This window comes from Seriola dumerili, unplaced genomic scaffold, assembly GCF_002260705.1.
Source record: "Seriola dumerili isolate Sdu_G_001 unplaced genomic scaffold, Sdu_1.0 BDQW01001040.1, whole genome shotgun sequence".
In the NCBI taxonomy this organism is placed as follows: Eukaryota; Metazoa; Chordata; class Actinopteri; order Carangiformes; family Carangidae; genus Seriola; species Seriola dumerili.
In genome coordinates this window covers 609,267-634,895 of record NW_019175295.1, presented here as the reverse complement: position 1 = coordinate 634,895, position 25,629 = coordinate 609,267, and the positions used below count along the sequence as shown (strand labels likewise).

General features: G+C 45.2%; 1 protein-coding gene across 1 annotated transcript in view; it reads right to left on the bottom strand.

Moving 5' to 3' along the window:
- Nucleotides 1-24,618, bottom strand: part of LOC111237619 (glycogen debranching enzyme-like) — a 41,294-nt gene extending 16,676 nt beyond the window's left edge. The window contains exons 1-20 of the mRNA XM_022766775.1: nt 24,579-24,618; nt 22,839-23,049; nt 22,570-22,739; nt 21,322-21,525; nt 18,693-18,874; nt 17,233-17,344; nt 16,898-17,036; nt 14,245-14,353; nt 14,017-14,114; nt 13,314-13,453; nt 12,472-12,659; nt 12,241-12,364; nt 11,645-11,808; nt 10,922-11,032; nt 10,481-10,609; nt 9,907-10,057; nt 9,703-9,812; nt 9,487-9,590; nt 9,238-9,372; nt 9,007-9,128 (exon numbers count right to left, since the gene is read on the bottom strand). Of these exons, the coding sequence (XP_022622496.1) occupies nt 9,007-9,128; nt 9,238-9,372; nt 9,487-9,590; nt 9,703-9,812; nt 9,907-10,057; nt 10,481-10,609; nt 10,922-11,032; nt 11,645-11,808; nt 12,241-12,364; nt 12,472-12,659; nt 13,314-13,453; nt 14,017-14,114; nt 14,245-14,353; nt 16,898-17,036; nt 17,233-17,344; nt 18,693-18,874; nt 21,322-21,525; nt 22,570-22,739; nt 22,839-23,049; nt 24,579-24,618 (2,743 nt within the window). The remainder of the gene's footprint in view (nt 1-9,006; nt 9,129-9,237; nt 9,373-9,486; nt 9,591-9,702; nt 9,813-9,906; nt 10,058-10,480; nt 10,610-10,921; nt 11,033-11,644; nt 11,809-12,240; nt 12,365-12,471; nt 12,660-13,313; nt 13,454-14,016; nt 14,115-14,244; nt 14,354-16,897; nt 17,037-17,232; nt 17,345-18,692; nt 18,875-21,321; nt 21,526-22,569; nt 22,740-22,838; nt 23,050-24,578) is intronic.
- Nucleotides 24,619-25,629: the final 1,011 nt, after the last annotated feature.

Genomic DNA, 25,629 nt, shown 5'->3' with positions numbered 1-25,629 from the left:
TCCAGAGCAGAGCGCAACTACGATGTCGGCAACCGGGAGCTGTTGGCGGTTAAGGTGGCGCTGGAGGAGTGGAGACACTGGTTGGAGGGAGCTGAGCAACCGTTCATCGTTTGGACTGACCACAAGAACCTGGAATATATACGCAGGGCCAAGAGACTCAATTCTCGCCAGGCCAGGTGGGCGCTGTTTTTTAACCGCTTTTCTTTTTCTCTTTCTTACAGGCCGGGGTCCCGAAACGTCAAGCCTGACGCCCTGTCACGTCTATACGACCCTGAGCCTGTAGCCAAAGAACCAGAGCCTATCCTCCCACTGACCTGTGTGGTTGGAGCGGTGATTTGGCAGATAGAAAAGGAGGTTAAGCAAGCTAATGGTGAGGCTCCGCCACCTAGTGGGTGCCCCGAGAATCGATTATTTGTCCCTGTCGATTTGCGCCCACAGGTGATTCATTGGGCCCACTCCTCGCTGCTTTCCTGTCATCCGGGAGTTCGGCGGACAGTGTTTGCCATCTCTCGGAGGTTCTGGTGGCCATCCATGGAATCGGAGGTCCGGGAGTACGTCGAGGCTTGTTCGGTCTGTGCGAGGAACAAGATGTCCTCCGGGTCACGTATGGGACTTCTGCAACCACTGCCCATCCCCTCCAGACCATGGGCCGACATATCGCTGGATTTCGTCACGGGGCTCCCGGTTTTTCTCCAAGGTAACACCACAGTCCTCACTGTGGTGGATAGATTCTCTAAGATGGTCAGATTTATTGCCCTGCCTAAACTGCCTTCAGCCAAGGAAACAGCTGAAATTATGATTGACCATGTTTTCAAGATTCACGGGTTTCCCAAGGACATCGTCTCGGACCGGGGGCCCCAGTTCGTGTCACAGTTCTGGAGGGAATTTTGCCGGCTCATCGGAGCTAAGGCCAGTCTGACCTCGGGCTATCACCCGGAGGCTAACGGCCAGACCGAACGCCTTAACCAGCAGTTGGAAACCGGCCTCCGTTGTCTAGTGTCCCAGAACCCCTCGACATGGAGCAAACACCTGGTCTGGGTCGAGTACGCCCACAACTCCCTGCCCGCGTCTGCCACCGGTTTTTCACCCTTCAAGCGTGTTTATGGTTATGAACCGCCTGTGTTCACTGCCCAGGAGCTTGAAGTCACGGTCCCATCTGCCCACGCCATGATCCGCCGCTGCCGACGCATCTGGGCTGCTGCACGGCAGGTGCTTATCCGCCAAGGGGACTGGACCAAGAAGGCGGCGACCCGCAAGAGGCGACCCGCACCTGCCTACCAGCCAGGTCAAAGGGTGTGGCTTTCTGCCAAGAATCTTCACCTCCAGGTACCCTCCAAGAAACTGGCACCGCGATTTGTGGGTCCCTTCCCCATTACCAAGGTCATCGGTCCTGCAGCGGTGTGGCTCCGCCTGCCTCGCTCCCTCCGTGTTCACCCCACCTTCCATGTCAGTCAGGTCAAGCCGGCCAAGGAGAGTCCCTTGGTTCCGCCCCTCCCGCCCCCTCCTCCTCCTGAGATGATAGATGGGGGTCCGGTCTACAAGGTTAAACGGCTGCTGGCTGTTCGCAACAGGGGCCGGGGCAGACAGTACCTGGTGGATTGGGAGGGGTACGGCCCGGAGGAGAGACAGTGGATCCCATCACGGTTCATTGTGGACCGTACTCTTATTGCTGACTTTGACCGCGACCATCCTGGACAGCCTGGACCGTCTGGTAGCCGGTCCTAGGAGGTTCTGTCACACCGTGGTGAGGTTGTCTTGTCTTGGGTTTGTTTTGTCCTGTCATTTCCTGTTTTATTTTGAAAAGTAATTCTCCTCTTGTTTCAGGTAACTTGCCCTTCCTCATGTGTCTCAGTCTGATTGCCCTAAGTGTTTCCACCTGTTCCCTATTTCCCTCCATGTGTTTAAATAGTCTGTGTTCCCCTTGTCTTGTGCCAGAGTGTCTTCGTCCTTGTCCTGCACCAGAGCCTTGATCCATGTCCACAGCCATCGCCATAGTAAGCCGTATGTTCCTCGTGACGAGTGATTTTTTGTGTTTGTAAATTTTTCTTTAGCTAAATTTCATAGCCCTTCGATTTCCTCGTTCAAGAGTGATTTTTTGTTTGTAAATTTTCTACCATAGCTTAGATTCATAGCCCTTTGTTTTTCCTCGTTCAAGAGTGATTTTTTGTTTGTTTATTCTTATCATAGCTTAGATTCATAGCCCTTTGTTTATTCCTCGTTAAAGAGAGATTTTTTGTTTGTTTACTTATATCATAGCTTAGATTCATAGTCCTTGGTTTTTCCTCTTTAAGAGTGATTTTTGTTTGTAGCCAAATTATTTTATATAGGCAGGTTTTTCCTCCATACGGAGCGTTTTGTGTTTGTTTCTTTTTATTAGAGTTATTTTTTCCTCCTCTTGGAGTGTTTATTGTTTTCTCTATAGTCAGAGCCATTTGTTTGCCACTCGGTCCGAGGTCTCCGGTGAATTCAATAAAAGCCTTTTCTTATCTAAAATCTCTGCATCTGAGTCCTGCTTTGAGTCTCGGCCTGACATGTGGGACCATGTATACTGACGGCAGTCTGTGTGCATCCGCCTCCACACATCCACAAGGCCGTGGGAGTGGACCAGCTGCCTCAGTGCATGTTGGGACCCTAGATGAGGCTCTGTGTGGTTTCTGTCTAAGAAACTATTTTCCGTGCAATTAAAATCTCCACCCAAGATTAAAAAATCCTCCGGTCCACAGCTGTTCAGTTTTTCACTTACTCTTTCTAAGAAGGTCTTCCTCTCTGTTCCATTATTCGGGGCATAAATATTGATAAAAACCAATGTTCGTTCTTTAAAATGTGCCTTTACTAAAAGACATCTCCCTGGTTCCACGTGCTCTACCTCTAGTGAGGAAGGAGTGAAAGACCGGGACAGCAGGAGTCCTACCCCCCCACTTGCAGACCTATGGTGGTTCAGAACCACCTGTCCCTCCCATTCTCTCTCCCAGTCAGGTGCATTGCCTACATCGTTGTGTGTCTCTTGTAGAAAAAATATATCAATATTCTTCCCCCATGCTGCGTCAAAAACCAAAGCCTGTTTCTCTGCCACCCTGGCGCCGTTTACGTTCAACGCCCCCACTTTAAAGGAATTCATTGTGGAGAGGCTAAAAATGCAGGCGTAAAAAAGATAAAAGGATAAAATCGAGGCAGACATGTTATTAAAAATCGAGCTCTTTTCTTACTTTTATCATTAGTTTTTTCAACCTGAAAACCTCCTGATTCGTTAGTTCAGAGGTGGCTTTGTTTTTAAAAACATTCTTTGCTGAATTTAGAAATAGCAGTTTGTCTGGAAAGTGTTTTTCTATATTTATGCCTTTTATACCTTTTGTTTGCTGCAAAAAACTTTTTACCATTTTTTTCAGAGTATGCTTTAGTTTCTTGACTTACAGTGATGCTGGAAACACCACTGCAGACGGACAGGTATGCCTCAGCATCACTGTCGCTGTCTGCAGTGGTGGCTGCCGGGGCCCCCAGCCGCCCGGCCTTACAGCCTCCCGCCGCAGACAGCGAGCTCTTTCTGCTGCTGCGTCTCTGTGCTGGAGTGGGTACACTCTCACACACACTTCCTGACGTACACGCATTGTTAGACAAAACCATATTTTCTGTTATGTTCTCAGATAAACTAGCTTTAAGCTGTTTGTCTGCTATTTTTTCTCCCTCACTCCCTTCACCACCCATCTCGCCTGTCATCTCCACAGTTTCACCTTTCTCTCAACACCTCACCTGTCTCCATCTCCTCCACTGGCCCTTCTGCTTCACCTGTCTCATTCTTATTGCCCTTTGTCTAACATCTCCCCTGCCTCCTCTGTCTTACCCTCCACTTCACCTTTCTCCCCCTCCACCTCCCTTGTCTCACCCCTCACCTCACCTTTCTCACCCCTCACCTCACCTTTCTTACCCTCCACCTCACCTGTCTCACCCCCCACTTCTCCTGTCTCACCCTCCACCTCACCTGTCTCTCCCACCACCTCACCCGTGCCACCTGTCTTCTCAGCCTCACACTTCCCCTCCTCACTCACCTCCCTGTGTCCGCTCTGCTCCTCCTGCCTCTCTCTCTCTCCTCCGTCCACCTCCCGCTGTGTTGTGGCGGGAGTCCGGCGCCGGGCCGCAGGTACGGGTCTACCCTGCCTACCTGGCCCGGGCCTGGTGTCCCTCTTCCCCGCAGCCGAAGCACTTCAGCAGGGAGGAGGTGGCGTATAGTGTGTAATCAAACCCGTCCACCCGTACTTTGAAAACATAATTGAACTCTTCCGTTCTGTTGTTTAGTATCATCAATACTTGTCTTCGATGCGATACAACGTGTTTCAGTAATGGTGATTTCCATCCAGACAGTGTCTTCTTCATGGGAGAGACAACTTTCCCATGACGAGAGAGTTCATTAATCAAAACTGCAACACTAACAAACGGCGGTACATTAGATAGGGTAATCCGGGTTGTGGGCTGCATTAGCGGCAGCACTTGTTCAAACAAGCTGTTCACTGTTATACCGGTCTCCACTAGCCGGTTAGCTTGTTCCACCTTCTCCAGAAATAACACGACCGATTTATTCATGCGGGCGGCGGATTTGATGGAGCTGTGCCCCACCACCTCCCCTGCTGCCAGCGCCACCTCCTCCACGCTGCTCAGGGATCCAGCACCCACCTTCACGCTGTGCTGCCGGGACAGCCCGTCGGCCGCCATGACGGCTGCCACCAGCCTCAGGCCGGCGTGGAAACACACAAAAACACGAACTAAACTAACCCCAAACTAAACCCGTGCAAACACAAACACCTACATAAACCACCACCAAAAGAATAATAAGAAAAGGATAGAAATATGGAAAAAGAATCCAAAAACCCTCTCTCCCACTCTCTCCCTCACTCGCTCTCCTCCCACACGAAGAAGAAGGAGAATAAAAACCCCACAATCAAAAAAAACACACTCCTACCCACAAGTTAAAAAACTAACAGCTGAGCTGTAGCACCTGATCCCCCACATGTCCCTGAAAATGTCCAGGTTGCAGGTCAGTCTGTAAAAGGACCAGAGCCTTCAGACACAGCACCGGCTCTGTCCAACCCACACCTGACAACTAGTTCTCATGGCTTCTCCAGATTGTTTGCTCAGCAGTTGCTAACAAGAAATTGATAAGAACCCGTGTCTGTCTCTTTTTGCCTTGGGCCAAAAACAAAAAGTGAAAACGAAAAAACCTCTCCTAAAGCCTCCACCCACCCCTGCAGCCGCCTAAATAAATCAGACAAATGAGGACAGGATACCACCAGGTGTTCCACAGTTTCTGTCTGCCTACAAAAAGGACAGCCCTTGTAGTTTTGTAGCTATAGCTCCGTGTATGATCCTCCACTGGAGGTCAGCCGTCTGTTTTTTAACAGGAGGCTTGTACAGGAGCTGCCAGCAGCCTTTAAAAGAACCGTCTGCATCAAACACCTCAGTCTATTTTGACTCTGAGTCCTGTCAGAGAGCTGAGGTTCAGGACTGATGATGAGGGAGGGGAACACAAACTCGTGACTGTCACTTCACTGTTCAGCCAGCACCCGGTCCCGAACCAAAGCCCTCAGTGGAGGAGACAGAGACTGTCCCACCTCGTCTACAAACCTCTGCAGCACTCGGGGCGACCTGATGTTGGTCACCTCAGTCAGCATGTCCATCGACATCCTCATTAGATTATCCAGCTTGACGACCCCAGCCTCAACAAGATGAGTCCTTAAAGTGAATTATTAGAATTAATAGACAGGAAGCTGTTGTTGAACAGCGGCTCTTCAAACAGCCACATTCCAGGCCTGTGTTCAGGAGGTCTGGTATGACTGCTCCGCCCCAATCAACAGGTCAATAAAAACCTTTAGTCTGTTAGATAAAAACAGACAGAGAAGGATTTTTTAATCTGTATACAGAAGAGCAACCAGTCTCCAGTTCTTTAGAGGCGTTAGATCTCCCTTCTTAGGCAGTAAGGAGATCACTGCAGGCCTGCAGGAAGCTTTAGTAAAAGACATCCAAACATCCAGCATGTCAGGCCCCAGCTCCCTCCAGAAGTGCTTAAAAAAATCTGCAGGTAAATCATCCACACCTGGAGCCTTTCCTGAGGCCATGTGGGACATGGCAGTGGTCAGTTCATGTAGGGAGAGGTCTGAGCTCAGGGTGTGGCGCTCCTCCGGACTCAGCTATGGAAGATCCTGCAGCAGCTCAGCAGCAGCATCTCAGCTCCGAACAGGTCAGTGTAGAAGGCCACTGCATCCCTCCTAATCTCCACCTGTTCAGAAGTCAGCCTCCCATCAGGCAGGCGGAGAAACACCATCCTTCCTATGGGCCAGCGACCTCTCCAGGATAAAGATGAATTTAGTCGGTGCATCCATGTTGCTGAGCTGAGAGAAACGAGCCCGGACCAGCACTCCTTTAGCTCTCTCCTGGAGGAAGAAGCTCAACTGCTGCTTTATAGAGAGCAACAGGCTGCTCTGCTCACCAGACCCTCTCTCCAGCTCTGTGATATCTGCCTCCAAACGCTGCACAGCTCTCCTGATCCTAGCAGTGGAGTATGATGTGTACTGCTGGCAGAAAACCCTGGTTTGGCACTTTCCTACCTCCCACCACTGACTCAGAGAAAGAAAAGACTCTTTCCTAGACCTAATAAAAAAAATTATCAAGTAATAACTTGACATTAAAATGCCAAAAAGAACTGTCAGTGGAAGATAAAACAAGCTCCAGAAGAACTAAAAGGTGATCTGTGAAAGCCACAGGGAGGATGTGACAGTCAGCAGCCCGAGCAGTAAAAACAGCTGACAGATAAAACCTGTCTCACCTGGCTGCACTGACCCTGCCACCTGCACCCAGGTGTACTGCCTGACTGAAGGCTGCTTCATCCTCCACACATCCACTAAATCGGCCTCTGCCACCAGCTGAGACAGATGTGCAGCTGACTGAGATGCAGCTCCTGACCTGTCCTATCTAGAGAGTCTGCAGCAGTTCCAGCCCCCCCCCAGAACAACACATTTGAATGTGAATGTCTTGAATGTTAAAAAGAGCTGAGCGCTCAGGGCCGTGGTTTGGAGCATAAACATTAATGAAAGTAAGAATAAAATTGTATTTCTGATCTCACTGTGAGGACTCTGTCCTTAACAACTTCTGTACGACTTAATATCTTGACATTGGCAGTGGGAGAGAATAACACAGTGACTCCTGCACTGAGATTGGAGCCTTGGCTCAGCACATGCTGCCCGCCACTTCTCCCACTGAATTTTCAGCCAGAGAGCCGCCGACACCGGCGCCCCGGCCACAGAGCCGGCAGCCTGGACCCACACAGGCAGAGCAAACGGAGGGACTCCGTACACGGTGACCCGGGGAGAGGGAACAGCCAGTGGGACACTTGCAGAAACTCTTCATTAAGCTCCATTGTCTTTCAGAAACATTACCACCTGTATCAAAGGCTTTATTTTGAAGGCATGTTTAGGGGTACCTTCTTCCTGTGACTAGCACCCCATGTTGTAGCCTAGTTAGCCAGATGCCATATAGACCAGCAGACAGACGTCGATACACCTGTGAGAACCCCCGTTGTATTTCGCCTGGGATTAAGGTTGTTTTTTGTTGAACCTGCCTTTATTGAGACACTGTGAGTGGATGCACAAAGTGAGTACGGTTTGACGTATATTGTGTTTTTACGATGCACCTCGTTAACTCTGACAGGTGTAATGTTTCCGCTGATATGCGACTGATGTCTGTCTTGTTTAGTTGGGTGTAGGAGTATAAGGAAAACTTCTGTTGGTTTGGGTAGTTGTGTACTGTTAGTTCACGGTATGTAACGTCACGGTAGTTCAGGCGGTTAATTGCTTGGCGCTCCGTGTGAGTGTTAATTCTTTATTTGTCCTAACCAGTAGAGGGTGCTATTGGACCAGCTAACTAAGTATTATGGTTAATTATATTACTGTCAGTTGGTTTGTGTTAGAAAATTAGTGTGTATTTTTTCTGTTCATGTGAAACCGTGGTTCATTCTTAAGATGATGTATAATATGATTTATTGTTGTTATTCCAGAACTATGACAACACTGAGTTCTCAATAAATCGCCACAGTCATCAGATCTACCAGCAAGAAGTTATATCCTGTCTTCATTCCCCTGTCCTGACCGACACAGCATCTTGACTACTGTATAACCCAAACGAACTAGCACTAATCCCTACCTCACAAACACCACGCTTTATTCATGCAGGACGCATAATTTAAGGTAAACACAAGAAACTTGTGCTACAGAAAATGGACCAGACTCAGTGAATAGCTCCCTAAGCTTAACATCCTAAATCCTATGATAAGTATTAATTTGACTATACAGACTAATGAGCAGTGATAACTAACATGTCTTTGGGGTCATCAGGTGGGAACCTCCTTTCACCAGTGTTTCGTCTAGTTGGTCCCACGACACCTCAAGGAGGCTAGACAGTGATCACTGGCGTCCCAGAGTCACTCCCCTAATGCCAGCCATCACTGCTCCTCACACCACCACTATTTTCTCCTTTATCTTGCCTATGCTACCACACACAACATTATCATCAACTAGGACAAAACACACCAGCAGATTCAGCAAACAAACTCCCCTAACCAGTTGGAGAAAGTGGCGGCCATTTTGAATGAGGGAGGTAGAGTCAAGGAGAGATGCCATAAGTGATGTTATGATGTCCCACCTGCTCTCCCACCGCCAACAGCACCTGCTCCACCGAGGAGCTGAGCAACTATATGCACTCCATGCCTCAGAGACAGGGACGGCGTCTCAGAGGACGAGAGAACATGGAGAACACACCAAACAAACCACCAACAGTTCACACACACTGCACAAATATCACACAATAATCACAAAGATCATACAATAAACTTCTCACTACCAAACACCCGACACAGTGTTGAAGAAGAAGAAGAAGATGATGATGAATAAGATGATGAAGATGATGAGGATGATGCTGGTGCGTACCTGGACCTTGCCTGGGTTTTTACCTGTGAGATTTATGTACCTTGTAAGCCTCCGTAGTTGAGCCGTAGCCATGAGGGGACATTATAGCACCCTCCCCCCTCCTCAGCGTCACAGCGGTACAGCAGCATGTTCATGTCAGTCAGGGTCAGTCTGGACATGATGCTGAGGAAGAGCAGGTCACTGATGATGATGATGAAGAACCTAACCTCTGACCACAGGCTTCAGCACTTATTATTGTTGTTTATTGTTATTATATTAATTGTGTACTGACGTCATCAGCGGCTGGGTGAGGATGGGGGGAGTGCTGTGTTCAGCCAGGCTGCCGGTCTGGTACTGAGGACTGAACTGGATCAGGTGGCGTCTCAGGGCCCCCAGCTGCTCCTGGGACCTGGGCTCCAGAGTCACTCTGTAGAGGATCAGAGACCACATGTAGATCCAGACCAGACCAGAAAACTAATGAAGTGGTTCAGGACCTGCACCCCCCACCCCCCACCCCCACCTCACCACCACCCCACCCCACCTGAAGATGATGATGCTGCCTGGAGTGAACTTCTCCAACCTTAACTCCTGAACATCTCTGTTGTGTCTGGACACCACGTCAGTCTTCTTCACCAGCTGACTGTCCTTCACCTGCAACAAATTCCTCAGAGGTCTAAACATAAAGTGTGAACTCACTCCTCTGGCAGAGGTTCTGACAGACACATCATCAGAACCAGGACCTGCTGCAGAACCACACACACACCTGGATGTGTTCTCTGATCTCCACAGTGCAGACCGGCAGGCTGCTGTCATCTGTAGTGTTGTTCACAGAGGTCCGGGCCTCCAGCACCACTTCTTTAATCACACCTGTACAGACCAGAACCAGAGTCCAGGTTAACTCATACCTCTCACGCTGAGACCTCTGAGGATCAGGATCAGGAAGTGGTTTCAGGACCATCACCTGGGATGAGGACAGGTGGAACGTCATCTGTGTGACAGAGTCTCTCTGGCTTATGGACCGGTCTTCGCAGCACAGCGACCACTGATTCGTGGGTACTGGGACAGTGTCTGGTCACTGTGGCCATGCCCCCTCCCAGGTGCTCCACATACACCTGCTCACATGACAGCAGAGACAAAGCAGACTGGGTGACACTAGCAGGACACTGGGGTCATGTCCTCAGTCAGGTCGTGTCCTCAGTGAGGTCGTGTGAGGTCATGTCCTCAGTGTCCTGTGGTTAAGTCTATGATGATGTTTCCGACTCACGGTTAAGGTTAGTCACAATGACATTGACCTTTGACCTTTAAAACCCAAAATCTAATCAGTTCATCTTTGAGTATAAGTGAATATTTGTGTTCCTGAGATATCAGGTTCCTGAGGACGAGAGGGACGACCCGAAAACATCACGTCTCTGACTGTTGCCACACAGAGGAATAAAAATAACAAGCTCATGTCTGACATTTGTTATGTATAAATTTGTTATTAATGTTGTCACATATATTTCATGAAGGCAGCAGGAGATGCATGGTGTCCTGACCTGTGTGAAGCCCTCAGCAGCCAGATCCTGGTGCAGCCTGTTCAGGGACAGCTTGGCAGCCATGATCCCGGTCTGCAGACCGACCTGGTCCTCAGGGCTCCAGCTGGTGTACTGATGGTCCTGAGAGACCTGAACAGCACAGTGAAGGTTAGTCCTGAACCTGGTCACTGGTCTTTCCTCTGCTGCTGGCCTCAGGCTCAAATCTCTATTTCTACATAACATCATAACATGAAACAGACTGAATAACTAAAGAATAACTGAAGCCCATTGTCTTTAAATGTCCTGCAGGTTTTTATATTTCCTAGAAGTCCAGTGGAAAAGTCATGTGTTCATCCTCAAACACCTGAATTGGACAGGTGCTGCTAAAATAAAGAAAATAAAAAACACCATGCCAGCTTCAGTAGAGTTCATGTACAGCCAGAGACACTGTGGTGCTTTAACTGCAGTCACCTGATGAGGGAGCAGCTCATCGTATCTTCTGCTGCTTCCTGTAGCACAGCAGGCCATGGACACCAGAGCGGAGCTGGGCAGGAAGTCGGAAAGTGAACTCTTCTGGAACAAGAGGTCAAAGGCTGAGACTGTGTTCAAATCCACATTCACCAACTGTATACAGGAAGAACCAATCAACCGATGGATTCAAATCGATCACAACAGTCTCGTCACCAGTTAACCGGTTAATCCCTGAGCCTGTGTGTTTATTTTTAGCTGCTGCTTCCTTGAATTACTAGAATTAGTTTGAACGACAATAACAATCATCACTCGTCACACAGCAGACTGTACTACAGTGGCAGTAGATTCAGTAGAGACAGTAGAGACAGTAGAGACAGAAGATTCAATACAGACAGTAGATTCAGTAGAGACAGGACAGAGACAGTAGAGACAATAGCGACAGTAGAAACAGAGACAGTAGAGACAATAGAGTAGATTCAGTAGAGCAAGGACAGACAGTAGATTAAGTAGGGACAGTAAAGACATCAGAGACAGTAGAGAGGACAGAGACAGTAGAGACAGAAGATTCAGCAGAGACAGGACAAAGACAGTAGATTAAGTAGGGACAGTAGAGACAGCAGAGACAGTAGAAACAGTAGAGACAGAGACAGTAGAGATGGTAAAGGCAGCAGCAGTAGATGACTAGATAATTCTGTTTTCCAGAGGGAATCTAACCTGGGTGGGACTGTGGTTGTTGGGGCTGATGTCCATGAACATAGTGTGAGCCACAGCTGGGACCAGGGGCCGAAGGCTGGGCTGGACAAAGGCCCCCACAGGCTCCCCCCTACACCAGGACAGCCAGCACCCTCCCTCCTGACCGTCTGCAGCAGCTGCAGCATCTAGCAGAGAGACAGAGGGAAGACGAGCTGCTCAATAATCACAGCAATAACATCTACTGTCAATGAAACATCTAATGTAACATCTACTGTAACATCTACTGTCAATGAAACATCTGCTGTCAATGAAACATCTGCTGTGAATGACACATCTGAACATGCAGTGGGATGATGAACCACAGTTTCAGTTGATGGGATGAAGGAGAAAATACCAATACCAATAAGATGTAGTTTAACAGATTTCTATTAAAAACAGTGACAATATTGAATATTCATGTTCATGTGATGCAGTTTCATTAAAAAGCCAAATGAGACAGAACAAACAGAAGAAGAAGAAAATAGTTAGTGTCAGCGCTTTACACTCCAAGACACTAAACTGTTCATTGGCAGGTGAGGAGGCGGAGTTAGGGTCACGGTCGGGGACGGGGTCAGTACCTCTCAGCACACTGGTGATTCCCAGGCGGTTCACGAAGACATTGTCAGTGTGTTGGCTGCCGGTACAGAGCTCAGCTATCACGTACAGGTTAGGCCTGACGGCTCGGGCTGCTGCAAGCATCACCTACAGAGACACAGAGGACACAGTGAACCTGTAGTCTGTCCAACATTAACACAGGGGACACAGTTTCCATGAGACACCTTGATGAGTCAGCAGTAGGTAGAGAGTACCTCAGTCACATGCAGGGGGATGGAGGAGCAGTTGACCAGACAAACACCAGAGAAGGCCTCAGCTATAGTCTCTGTGTACGTCTTCATACGAGTCCACAGGTAAGGACAGTCCTCTGGTTTGTCTCCATAACGAAGCTTGACAGTGTTCTCCTCACAGACCAGTTCTCTCCGCAGGTAGACCTCAGAGTCTGCAGACAGCAGGAGGAGGGAAGACAGGTCAGGGAACAAATATCTGTCTGTGGAGATTTCCTCCTCTACTAGCATCATGGAGCAGAGTTGTACCTCATGGACATGTGTGTTATGGTGATTAACGCTGAACATAATCATAACTTCCCTGTGGACATCTGATTAATGAAATGCTGTGGATGAGTTATAGACGCCAGAAATGTGTCAACAACTGTTCTCTGTGTGGAACGAAAAGTCTACGGCCTCTCATATTATTTCCTTTGTACAGCCCCCACAATACTTTCCAAATTAAGGAGTGTTTTGTACTTCCTGGTTCCCGTAGCTTCATTCTCCTCACCTCTGTCACTGTCTCTGTCTCTCATGTGTGAAGCATGGATGAGGAGAAGCTACTTGTTGAGGTTGATAAATATAAAGACCCAACACCAGGTTATTGATAATTGGCAGATGAGCCACAGATCTGATCAGCTCTTAAGGTAAGAAATGAAGTTGAAGTTGGTGTCAGCACATGATTTAACGTTAATGTCTGAATGTTGTTGAAAACATTTTATGGTGATCATTTTATCGGTTGACTATGATCAGTGGTCCTGTTGGGGGCGGAGCTTGATGTGCATCATATGATCTGCGTTTTCATCTTTACTGTTGCTCCTGTTGTTCACCTGGTTCAGCTGCGTTCCTCTGCAGATCACTTCCTGTCACAGAGCCGTCATGAGCCAGGAAGTGACACGCCTTCTCTCTCTGCTCCATCAGCTGCACTTCTTTATCAAAGCTCATGTCCTCAAAAGGAAAGGTGAAATACCTGGAGATCAGACACAGGGGACATTACACATTTTAAATGACGTAATTAACATACAGCCAGGTATTATTACACATTTTGAATAACTGAAATAACACATGGCCACGTGTTATTACACATTTAAAAACCTGAAAAAACATACAACCAGGTGTTATTGCACATTTTAAATGACGTAATTAACATACAGCCAGGTGTTATCACACATTTTTAAAAACGTAAATAACACACAGCCAGGTGCTATTACACATTTTGAATGATGTAATTAACATACAGCCAAGTGTTATTACACATTTTAAATAACTGAAATAACAGTCAGCCAGGTGTTATTACATATTTTAATTAACTGAAATAACACACAGCAAGGTGTTATTACACATTCTAAAGGAATGAAATAAGAGTCAGCCATGTGTTATTACACATTTTGAGTGACTGAAATAATCTCTAACACTGCGCTGAAGTACACAGACATCTCAGTATCAGGTTTATTCTGTCAGTTTTTACTATCTCAACTCAGATCATTACAACAGTGAGGTTTGATGGTTGGGGATGTGGGGGGTGGGGGTTACCTGGGACAGAGAGGGTGTCTCCTTGTGATTGGACCCAGTTTAGGTCCCTCATCAGCAAAACGCTCAGAAACCACACCTCCCACAATGCAGTTGGTCGCCTGAAGAGATATAACAAACAACAACAATGAAGACTCAAGAGAAGGTTGAAAAGTAAGGACTGAAAAGTAATCTGTTATGCAGACCTAATCTCTCTCTCTCTCTTTCTCACACATACACACACACACACACCTGCTCTGCATGGTGTTTCATCTCTTTGTAAAGTTCAAAGTTCAGCTCCTCCAGTCTCCTCCTGAAACAGCTGCAGCAGTCCTGGATGACTGAAAGACTCAGACGGGTGCTGAAGAGAGAGAGAGAATACAGTCACATTAACACTTCAGACTGTTATTAATAACATTATTAATAATGTTATTAATAATGTTATGTACTTCAGTGAGTACCTCAGTATAAACTACAGAGGTTTTGTTTACTTTCTTAATTCATGTTCTACAAGTCTAAAATATTTCACCAAACAGAATCTGCACCTGAGGAGTTGATCTTGTTACAGTAACAGTCTGACAGTAACAGTCTAACAGTAACAGTCTGACAGCAACAGTAAAGATCTAACACTAACCGTCTGGCAATAACAGTCTGACAGTGACAGTCCGACTGTAACAATCTGACAGTAACAGTCTGACAGTAATAGTAACAATCTGACAGTAACAGCCCGACAGTAACAATCTGACAGTAACAGTCTGACAGTAACAGCCTGACAGTAACAGTGAGAGTCCGACGGGAACAGTCTGACAGTAACACTAACAGTCTGGCAGTAACAGTCTGACAGTAACAGTAACAGTCTGACAGTAACCATTTGATAGTAACTGTCTGTTAGTAACAGTCTGATAGTAACAGTAACAGTCTGACAGTAACACTAACAGTCTGACAGTAACAGTCTGATAGTAAATGTAACAGTCTGATAGTAACTGTAACAGACTGAAAGTAACAGTGTAACAGCAACAGTAACAGTCTGACAGTAACAGTCTGATAGTAAATGTAACAGTCTGACAGTAACAGTAACAGTCTGACAGTAACAGTCTGATAGTAACTGTAACAGCCTGACAGTAACAGTCTGACAGTAACCATCCGATAGTAACTGTTAGTAACAGTAACAGTCTGGCAGTAACAGTCTGGCAGTAACAGTCTGACAGTAACACTAACAGTCTGGCAGTAACAGACTGATAGTAACTGTAACAGTCTGACAGTAACAGTGTAACAGCAACAGTAACAGTCTGACAGTAACAGTCTGATAGTAACTGTAACAATCTGACAGTAACAGTCTGACTGTAACAGCAACAGTAACAGTCTGATAGTAACTGTAACAGTCTGATAGTAACAGTCTGACAGTAACACTAACAGTCTGACAGTAACAGTCTGATAGTAACAGTAACAGTCTGACAGTAACAGTCTGAGAGTAACTGTAACAGTCTGACAGTAACAGTGTAACAGCAAGAGTAACAGTCTGACAGTAACAGTCTGATAGTAACTGTAACAGTCTGACAGTAACAGTCTGACAGTAGCACTAACAGTCTGGCAGTAACAGTCTGATAGTAACTGTAACAGTCTGACAGTAAAAGTGTAACAGCAACAGTAACAGTCTGATAGTAACAGTCTGAGAGTAACAGTAACAGTCTGACAGTAACAGTCTGACACTGAATGTAACAGTAACAGTCTGATAGTAACTGTAACAGTCTGACAGTAACAGTCTGATAGTAACTGTAACAGTCTGATAGCAACAGTCTGACAGTAACACTAACAGTCTGGCAGTAACAGTCTGATAGTAACTGTAACAGTCTGACAGTAAAAGTGTAACAGCAACAGTAACAGTCTGATAGTAACTGTAACAGTCTGATAGCAACAGTCTGACAGTAACACTAACAGTCTGAATGTAACAGTAACAGTCTGATAGTAACTGTAACAGTCTGACAGTAACAGTCTGATAGTAACTGTAACAGTCTGACAGTAACTGTAACAGTCTGACAGTAACAGTCTGATAGTAAATGTAACAGTCTGACAGTAACTGTCACAACTGAACTGGGACTTGAACCCAAATGCACGACTCCAAGACAAAGTACCAATTAACAATATTTCAATAACAAAGTAGCAAAGAAAAATCACTCACAGAGGAATATAAATTCAAAGTACACAAATAAAACCACTCACAGAGAGGAAAAACTGTAGAACAAAAAAAAACACTCTTTCGAGGAAAACCAACAAAATTTCAGGACACAGGTAAAGACAAAGTATCAAAATAATGTAAAGCAAGACTAGGGCAAAACATAACACCGAATTGGGCTAACGTGGCTGGCATGGTTCTCCGACAACAAGACAAGACAAACTGGCACAGGACATAGGGAAACACAGACTATATACACGCACAAGGTAATGGGAAACAGGTGGAAACAATCAGGGCGGGGCAGACAATCAGACCAGTGGAAACACACAAGGGAAAGGAGGAAGTTACCTGAAACGAGAGGAGAGTTAGGTTTTCAAAATAAAACAAGAAGTCACGAGACAGACAAAACTAAACATAACTTAATGTCTCTTCATGGACATGACAGTAACAGTCTGATAGTAACTGTAACAGTCTGATAGTAACAGTCTGACAGTAACAGTAACAGTCTGACAGTAACTGTCTGATAGTAACAGTCTGATAGTAAGTGTAACAGTCTGACAGTAATAGTAACAGTCTGAAAGTAACTAACAGTCTGACAGTAACAGACTGTTACTAATAGACTGCTACTGCCAGACTGATAGTAACAGTCTGACAGTAACAGTCTGACAATAATCTCTTGACTGTATCTGACCCCTGTATGTGTCACATATAAAGTCCAGTATATGGACTCACCTGTCAGGTGTGAATATGTCCAGGGCAGAGTTCATGTCCACTGTGTTTCCAAAGCGTCGATGCTCAGGGTCCTGCACCACCTTCAGCTGCTTCTTACACTCTGGACTGGACCTGGACCTGGACCTGTCACCTAAACTACCTGATGAACAAAGGTCCAGAGACACCGCCCATGATCAACTGAGTATGAGTTTAACTTTTAAACATATGCTTTAAAACACATTATTCTGACAAATTATCACTGAAGTTATTTTTCTCCAGTCCAGGATCAGATCTGGTTGCAGACAGGTTGTGTGTGTGACATGTGACTCAGGTGTGTTCCTCCATCACTGTCTCACCTGCCTCCAGCAGCTGTCTGAACTGCTCCACAGCTGCATCCACACTGACCTGCAGAAACTCCCAAAGTCGGAGCCTGGAGAAAACCTGCTGCCACAGTACACAGCACAAAGCCTTACAGACACACACACACGCACACGCACACGCACACACACACCTCAGTGTTAGCCTTGGTGTTAGCCTCAATAGCCTCAGTGTTAGACTCAGTGTTAGCCTCACTGTTAGCCTCATTGTTACCCATAGTATTAGTCACAGTATTAGCCTCAGTATTAGCCTCACTGTTAGCCTCAATGTTAGCCTCAGTGTTAGCCATAGTGTTATTCTCACTATAAGCCTCATTTATAGCCTTAATGTTAGCTTCAGTATTAGCCTCAGTGGTAGGCACAGTATTAGCCTCATATTAGCCTCAATGTTAGCTTCAGTATTAGCCTCATTGTAGCCTCAGTGTTAGCCTCAATGTTAGCCTCAGTGTTAGCCATAGTGTTATCCTCACTATAAGCCTCATTTTTAGCCTTAATGTTAGCTTCAGTATTAGCCTCAGTGGTAGGCACAGTATTAGCCTCATATTAGCCTTAATGTTAGCTTCAGTATTAGCCTCAGTGGTAGGCACAGTATTAGCCTCATATTAGCCTCAATGTTAGCTTCAGTATTAGCCTCATTGTTAGCCTCAGTATTAGCCTCAGTGTTAGCCTCAATGTTAGCCTCAGTGTTAGCCATAGTGTTATCCTCACTATAAGCCTCATTTTTAGCCTTAATGTTAGCTTCAGTATTAGCACCAGTGGTAGGCACAGTATTAGCCTCATATTAGCCTCAATGTTAGCTTCAGTATTAGCCTCATATTAGCCTCAGTGTTAGCCTCAATGTTAGCCTCAGTGTTAGCCATAGTGTTATCCTCACTATAAGCCTCATTGTTAGCCTCAGTGTTAGCCTCAGTGTTATCCTCACTATAAGCCTCATTGTTAGCCTTAATGTTAGCTTCAGTATTAGCCTCATTGTTAGCCTCAGTGTTAGTTTCAGTAGTAGGCTCAGTGGTAAGCTCAGTGTTAGCCTCTGTAGGTATTTAGGTACTATTTAGTAGTATTATTAGTATTAGTATTAGTATTAGTATTAAGGATCTGTTGATGGACAAAGTTAACATGTATTGTAATTTATCAGTTTTGTTACTGTATAATAAGTAAAGTAATTTGATTACTTTTTATTGATTAATGTGTAACTCATGACACATGTAAGTGTATTGTACAGGTTGTTGGTGAGAACTGTGAGACTCAACATACAGTCACTCTGTAGCTGTAGAACAAAACAATGAGCTAGCTAAAAGACAATAAAGCTACAAACAACCTGCTAACACTGTGTCTCTACACACCTGTCTCCTAGAGATCACAGTTATATTACACTAATACGTTTCCTAATTCCACTGTAGTTATTGGTCATGGAAAGATATCAAATGAATACCATGTCTCACATGTATGTGCTGCTCATGTTCAATCAGTGCTGGGACTCCCTGTTCAGTATATTTCCCATCAGCCACCTCACAGCTGAGGTGCCACAGAGCTCTGTCCAGGAGCCACGCTGGCTTCAGGTGAGGAGAGTTCACCAGGTTATAGCCACATTCAGGATGGAGGTGAATCCACTCACTGTCAACAGCTGGATGAGGTGAGGAGAGGAAAGGAGGAAACAAGAGGAGAGGATAGGGAGAAACAAGGAGAAGAGTATAGAGGAGAGGAAAGGAAGAAACAAGAGGAGAGGAAGAGAGATATGAGACATGTGTCACCTCTGTATCCAGCCATGTCAACATGCTCTTTAATTCCATAATTGATTGATTAAGACAGTGTCTGTACAGAGGTCAGAAGAGACTCTTATTTCAGTGGTTAAAACTGATTGTGAATGTATTGATACATATTTATACTGTAGTTGAATATTAGGGTTTAACCCCAGAACACTGTAGATGAAAAAGTTTCAGTTACTTTAGGAAATAAAATATGATGAGAACAGATGAGACCTTCTCAGTGACGGTCATGATACCAGGTGTGAAGCTGTACTGATGATAAACTACAGAAACATGGCTGCTCCACATGTCCAAAGTCTCTGAGGACCTGACAGGAAGTGTCTCTGTCTCAGGTACAGTTGTCCTGATCTGATACAGTGCAGTCTGTTAACATGACCACCGTGTGTCTGACCTTCAGCTGAATAACGACTAAATGTCAATGAGGAAAGTGAGACGTTGATGCATCAGCCACAGCTGCCTGAAAGGCCAACAGCTGTGGTTTATTTCCACCATCCTTGTTAAAAATAAGACCAGATCACTTTTCACTCATCGGTCACTGCAGCAGCAGGTAAAGACAGAGGAATACAGAGGACTCAACTGTCACTGACTGTTACATCAACTAATTCATTAAATATCATCCTTCCTGTTACCTCAGAGAGAGACGGGTCACTGATCAGCTGACTGATGATCTGAACCAGATTAAGGTCTTCAGTCCAGAACAGTTTGGGTTCAGGACTGAACTGCTTCCTGCAGAACATCTATGAAAATGAACTTCATGTACTGTTGGATTCGCATGGTGTAGATTAGTGGTTCCCAACCTTTTCCAACTAATGACCCACTTGAAAATCTGTGAAACATCCGACCCCGTAACAATACAGAGGCCAAATAATACATTTTCAGTTTTTATTTTAATGATAATATGGATTAATTAAACTCTTCCTGTTTCTGTTTTGATTCTCCAGTTTTTGCCACGGATGTGATCTTTAAGCGTAATGAGACTGAGATAGTGAACAAGTATATGATGTGGTCCAAGAGTTCCTATCATTGGCTCATCACGGTGACAGGCTTTAATATGAGACAAGTTAAAAATGAAATGGAAAGAGCTTCTCAACATTTGTAATGTTTTTAAAGATCATTTCGTTTTAAAACATTTACATTATTTTTTCATATAATTACATGATTTCACCCAAATTTTGCTGTTTTGCAAATTATTTGTCGGCCCACTTGCAATACCTTCACGGCCCACCAGCGGGCTCCAGTCCACAGGTTGGTTACCCCTGGTGTAGAAAGTCCCTCCTCTGTGACTCCTGTCTGTCTGCTGTCAGTCAGATTCTGTCATTTTCTCTTATTTTCAGCAGGAGTGAGGTGTTTGGTTTTGTCTGTCTTTTCCTTACCCTCTGTCTCTCTCTACACACCTGTCCTTCATCAGGAATCAATACACCTGTCTGCCATCAAGCCACCACTGCATTGCTGTAACATCCCTGCAGAGACAGCCAGTCCCTGACGGATCATTGTGCAGTCTATGTGCCACACTTCTAGCTCTGGCTGCAGTCTTATCTTACACCTGTTCTCTTTGTCTTCAAGATCGCCTGTCTGTTCAGGAGACCTTCTCTATCTACCTGTGATAGTTAGTTAGTTATGTCTCTCTGTGGTCGTGTTGAGTTTCTCTTCGGTCTCTTTCTGTCACTTTGTTTTGAATCTCTTTGTACAGACTCTTTCAGTGATACTTTGCAGGTGAAGCTGTTGTTGTATTGCAGCCTATTAAAGCTAAGACTGTTTAATGATTTATGCCAGTTAATAAATTAGGTGCTTAGGGTGAGTTACTGTTTAAACATCTGCCTCAGGGAAAATATTTACAACCACTGATAAAGACCACTCCATAGGCATGTGTAGGGGGCAGCCGAAGAATACAGAGATAGATATGTGGTAATTTATGTGCATACACTAATTGTCTTCCTTTGAGCGCGCTGAGTTTTAGGTTACACTCGAGGTCGGAGTCAGACGAGAAGGAGAAAGCCAGCGGAGGCAATCAGAAGACGACAAAACGCCCGTGCACATTTCTTTGTTTGTACTTGTATAAATACACTGGATCAGGGAAAGTTAGTTTGTCAGACTATGGACTGACCAACACTTGTTATTGGTTAGGGAAAGCCACATCTGATCCAGAATTGGACATTCACTGGTCTTTTGAGTATTCTGAACACTGCACTCACCCCGTGGGGGTGAGAGTTTTTTTCTGCCAACAGCAGAAGCTACTTCAAAGCCCATGGGGCCCCTAACTCCTTGGGCCCTGGGGCCTGTGTGTTTGGCTTGTTGGTACCTTTACCTGTGTAGTTGTAGACGACATCAGTGATGCAGACCATGTTCCAGTCTCTCCTCAGCATCTCCACCAGATCACCAACGTCTCTCCAGGTGTATGACTTCCCACCAGGTGAGAAGGCAGGGTTTAACTCCAGCTGATCAGATATGGAGTAGCAGGATCCAGATGAGCCGAGCTTCTGCAGCGGGGTGAAGTGGATCATGTTGTAGCCTGAACAGAACCAAGAGGAACATGAAACCGCAGACACAGAGAACTTTGTCTGATCATGGAGGATGCAAACCCCTCCCACACCTGATATTTGACAACCTGTCTTCACACTATGACCTGGGATTGAAACCTAGTGTGTCAGGTTCAGACTTCATGATGCTTCTGTCACTGTGGTGATTACAGACTCATAAATTCTTGCCATGACTTGGCAGAGATGGATCAGACAACATGTTGATACCCCACAAATCACAGCTTGTGACCTTTCCTGTGATCAGAGTCCGACTGAAGCAAAGCAGAGAAGCTGGATGTTACACAGACACAACAGACTTCAGACAACAGCTCAGTCACTGTGGGAGGCAGGTGATAGAACACAGGTGAAACACATTAGGGTGGGATAGAAAATCAACAGGGAGGGAAACAGGACAAAGACAGGAAGTAAAGCAACAGTAGAGACACAAGGAAAGTTGCTTCAAAATAAAACAGAAAATAAACATTAAATGTCCAAAAACATTCAAAGAAGGGGCAGATCATGACACATGAGACAGATCTGTTCTCTCCACTATCAATATAAAATATTAATTAGCATTGCTTTAGTTAGTATAAATGACAAACATCATGCAGGATCATAGTAGACTCAGATATCCCAGTGACAGTCTCCTGTAACACTGCAGGACTTTTTACTCCAAAGTTGAGTATTTGAATGTGGTTAGAAATTAAATATTCAAACTGTAATAACTTGTAATGACCTGTAAAGTCTCTTTAATTCTTCCTTCAAACTAACAAACTTAAGAACTGACCGTTTGATCAGACAGTTTACTGGGCTGAGATTTGAGCTGAATAAAATAGATTCTGTTTTGACCTCATGAAGAGAAAGCTCACTCTCTACAGTCAGTTTTTATGTCACTTACAATATAATATATAAATATATAATACTTAAATCAACTTCATATTAACATATTCTCCCATATGCTCAGTGTTCTCATGTAAAGTACCTGTGTGGTTTTAATTCAGAAAACTGCTGCTGGTTTGTCATGTTGGTCAACATACCGGTCTCCTTTGCGACCCTGACCCTGTCGAGCCATGAGTCCAGGGGTCCGATGCCATGGGCCACGTATGTTTGGCAGCTGATGCAGTCCAGGGGGAGGGCGTCATTGTTGGCCCCCACCCTCAGCACTGGATCAACGACAATGTAACCCCCCCCTACTCTATCTGTGTTCCTGTAAACACATACATTGGTCTGAACACCTGATGAACTGCACACACACTGTAAACTACAGTATTCGCTGCAGCGTTATCATGGTAACAGAAGCACCCACCCACAGGAGAAGTAATACTGGTAGGACCCAGCCACCCTCAGGTCCAGTCTGCAGTATTTGTCACAGTCATCCTCCTGGCTGTTGGGATAGACCCAGTCCAAAGGACGGAACTGCAGACGGTCAAACTCCTGGTCTTTGAGGGGGTAGTTGGTGTACACCTGGACGCTCTTACCCTGAAGGGAGGGGCCGAGACGGAACTGCAGCTCGAAGCCTGAAGACAGCAGGAGGTACAAAGGTTACTAGAGTTCACTGTGAAGTACACATGAGGTCATCAGGTGAGATCTCTCTGTTAAAGCTCCTGGTACATGTTCATGAGGATTCATCTGTGTAATGTCAGTTTTAGAGTTTTTATTGTCTTTATTTTACTTTTATTACCAGCATGACATTTAGATACCAAGAGTATTTTATAAACTAAAGGTCTCTGTCAGTCATCACTTCCTGTCTCCTCCTGATTTTGGCCTCATCATACAGGTACATTTCACTGACTGCACCATAACACACAGGACTGAGCGTGTGGAGCACAGTACATACATCATGACATGCTAATGTCACATGACATGAGTGTCCAGTTCTCTGGTGCAGGACTGAGGGGCCTTGTGGAATGATGGCCTGGACTAGTTAGTAGCTGAGGACTGTGTGAATCCAAACAGCAGCCAGAACCAGGTATTTATTAGAAACATGCTGCTGTTAGAACTTAAAGGTCTCTGTCCATGTGTAGTTTGATTATAAAGCAAGTCTAGGTTTTATATTAATAGAAGAGAAGCTCAGAGCCTCCTCTCTTCTGATTGGCTCACCGACCTGTTGTTACTAGAGCTCCAGAGAGAAGCCTGAGAGAGGAGATATAAAACTACACTGAGATGGTTTTTATATCTTCTTATGGTTCAACACTTTAAATAAAACACAGAAGAAGAAGAAAATATGGAGCTTTAAATCTTGTAATTACAATCATTAAACTGTGATTTCATGTTTCTGGAGATAAATAAATATTGATCAGAGAAAAAAACTAAACAGAGTATGCGAGAGATGACAACAGAAAATAAAACATGCAGGAATAATGTCTAATTTCTAACCAGCAGAGTATCTACGGGCCAAACAAGCTCATCCACCCTTTTAAAGCCAAATGAAGGTGACCTCTGACCTCTGACCTGTGACCCTGAACCAAATCAACATGGCTCCAAACTCACAGTAGAATGTGTTTGTGTTTGTGCTTCAATAGAAGTGACTTGGAGATAATATTTGATTCATAATGTTCTGCTGCTGATGTTTATTTTATCATATGAATTATTAAAGCCATTGGCTTGCTTTAAATAACATGGTGAATATTGTGAGATGTGAACACAGATCATTATTGTTGTGACAGTATCATGTTAAAACACTGAGCTGCTCAGGTGAGGCTTTGTAATCAGAGGTTGGTGTTATACTGTGGATGAACCTGTCTCTCAGTTTAAAAGACAGTGAGTTCAGGACAGCCTCAGACTCTGAGACTACTTCACAGACTGGACGAGAAAACCCAGACCACGTCCCTGACCAGGCTGCAGGACCAGACTGTATAGGTTAAACCTGTAGCACATGGTGTGTGTGTGTGTGTGTGTGTGTGTGTGTGTGTGTGTGTGTGTGTGTGTGTGTGTGTGTGATATTCTGCTGATTGTAGCACAGTTGCTCTGCAGGTAACGGTGTAGTGGTGTTGTCAATGTCTTGGTGCAGTGTGTGTTCTGATTATAAAGTGCAGAGTGTTCCTACCTTGTTCCAGGCGGAACAGAGCTGGTTCCAGAGTCTCCATGTCAGTGACAGCAGCAGCCTCGGCTCTGTCAGCTGCTCTCCAACACGCTGTCTGATCTATTTAGACAGAGACACAGTAACATGAGACGCTCTGCACACAGCTCTGTGTGTGGACGACCTCCTCTGCCAAAATCACTGACAAAGACTGAACTGATTCTGTTATCTTGAACTGCCTTCTCATCAACATGTTATATACTAGTGTAAGGAACTGTCTATTGATGGATTTAACTCCAGCATTAATGATACTGAGGCCTTTTGTTTTCTGTCTGAAAAGCTGGAGGATAAAATGTTTGTGTGCTGCAGTTTGTTTTACAGCTCATGACTGGTTTTCAGTCTTTAGAGGTGACGCACTGACCTGGGGAACAGGTAGGTTTTATTACCTGTTTGCTCCCCAGACTGAAGCACCTCTTTGTTAATTAAGAAGAGCACACCATGACCAGAGTCCAGCAGCTTCAGAGTTTCAGCTCTTGACGTCCACCTCACAGCTGAGCGCTGTCTGCTTCAGTATCACACTGTTATGTTGAACATCAGCTTTAAGACCAAACTAATACAGCAGGTAGACTCCTTTTCTTTAACTTTAAAAGCTGTAACCACCACATGACAGAGGTGTTGACACGTCTGTCTCCAAACTGAGAAAGGGGCTGAGCAGCAGGTAACAGTTAACAGGTAATCTGTGACACACAGATTCATGCAGTGGTCATGATCAGGAGTCCAGCAACATCACTCTGACAAGTATTATTTCCTTTGGAAAACCACAGTATTTTGTTCTGGCATGTTGTAGGACAACAGATATCAGGCGTTATAATAAAGACATTATTTGTTGTACAGAGTCTGTAACTCACTGTAGATGCTGTAAATACTGTAGAAACTAGATACTTTAGATACTGTAGATACTGTAGATGCTGAAGATACTGTAGATACTGTAGATGCAGTAGATAATGTAAATGCTGTAGATGATGCTGTAGATACTGTAAATACTGTAGATACTGTAGATGCTATAAATACTGTAGAG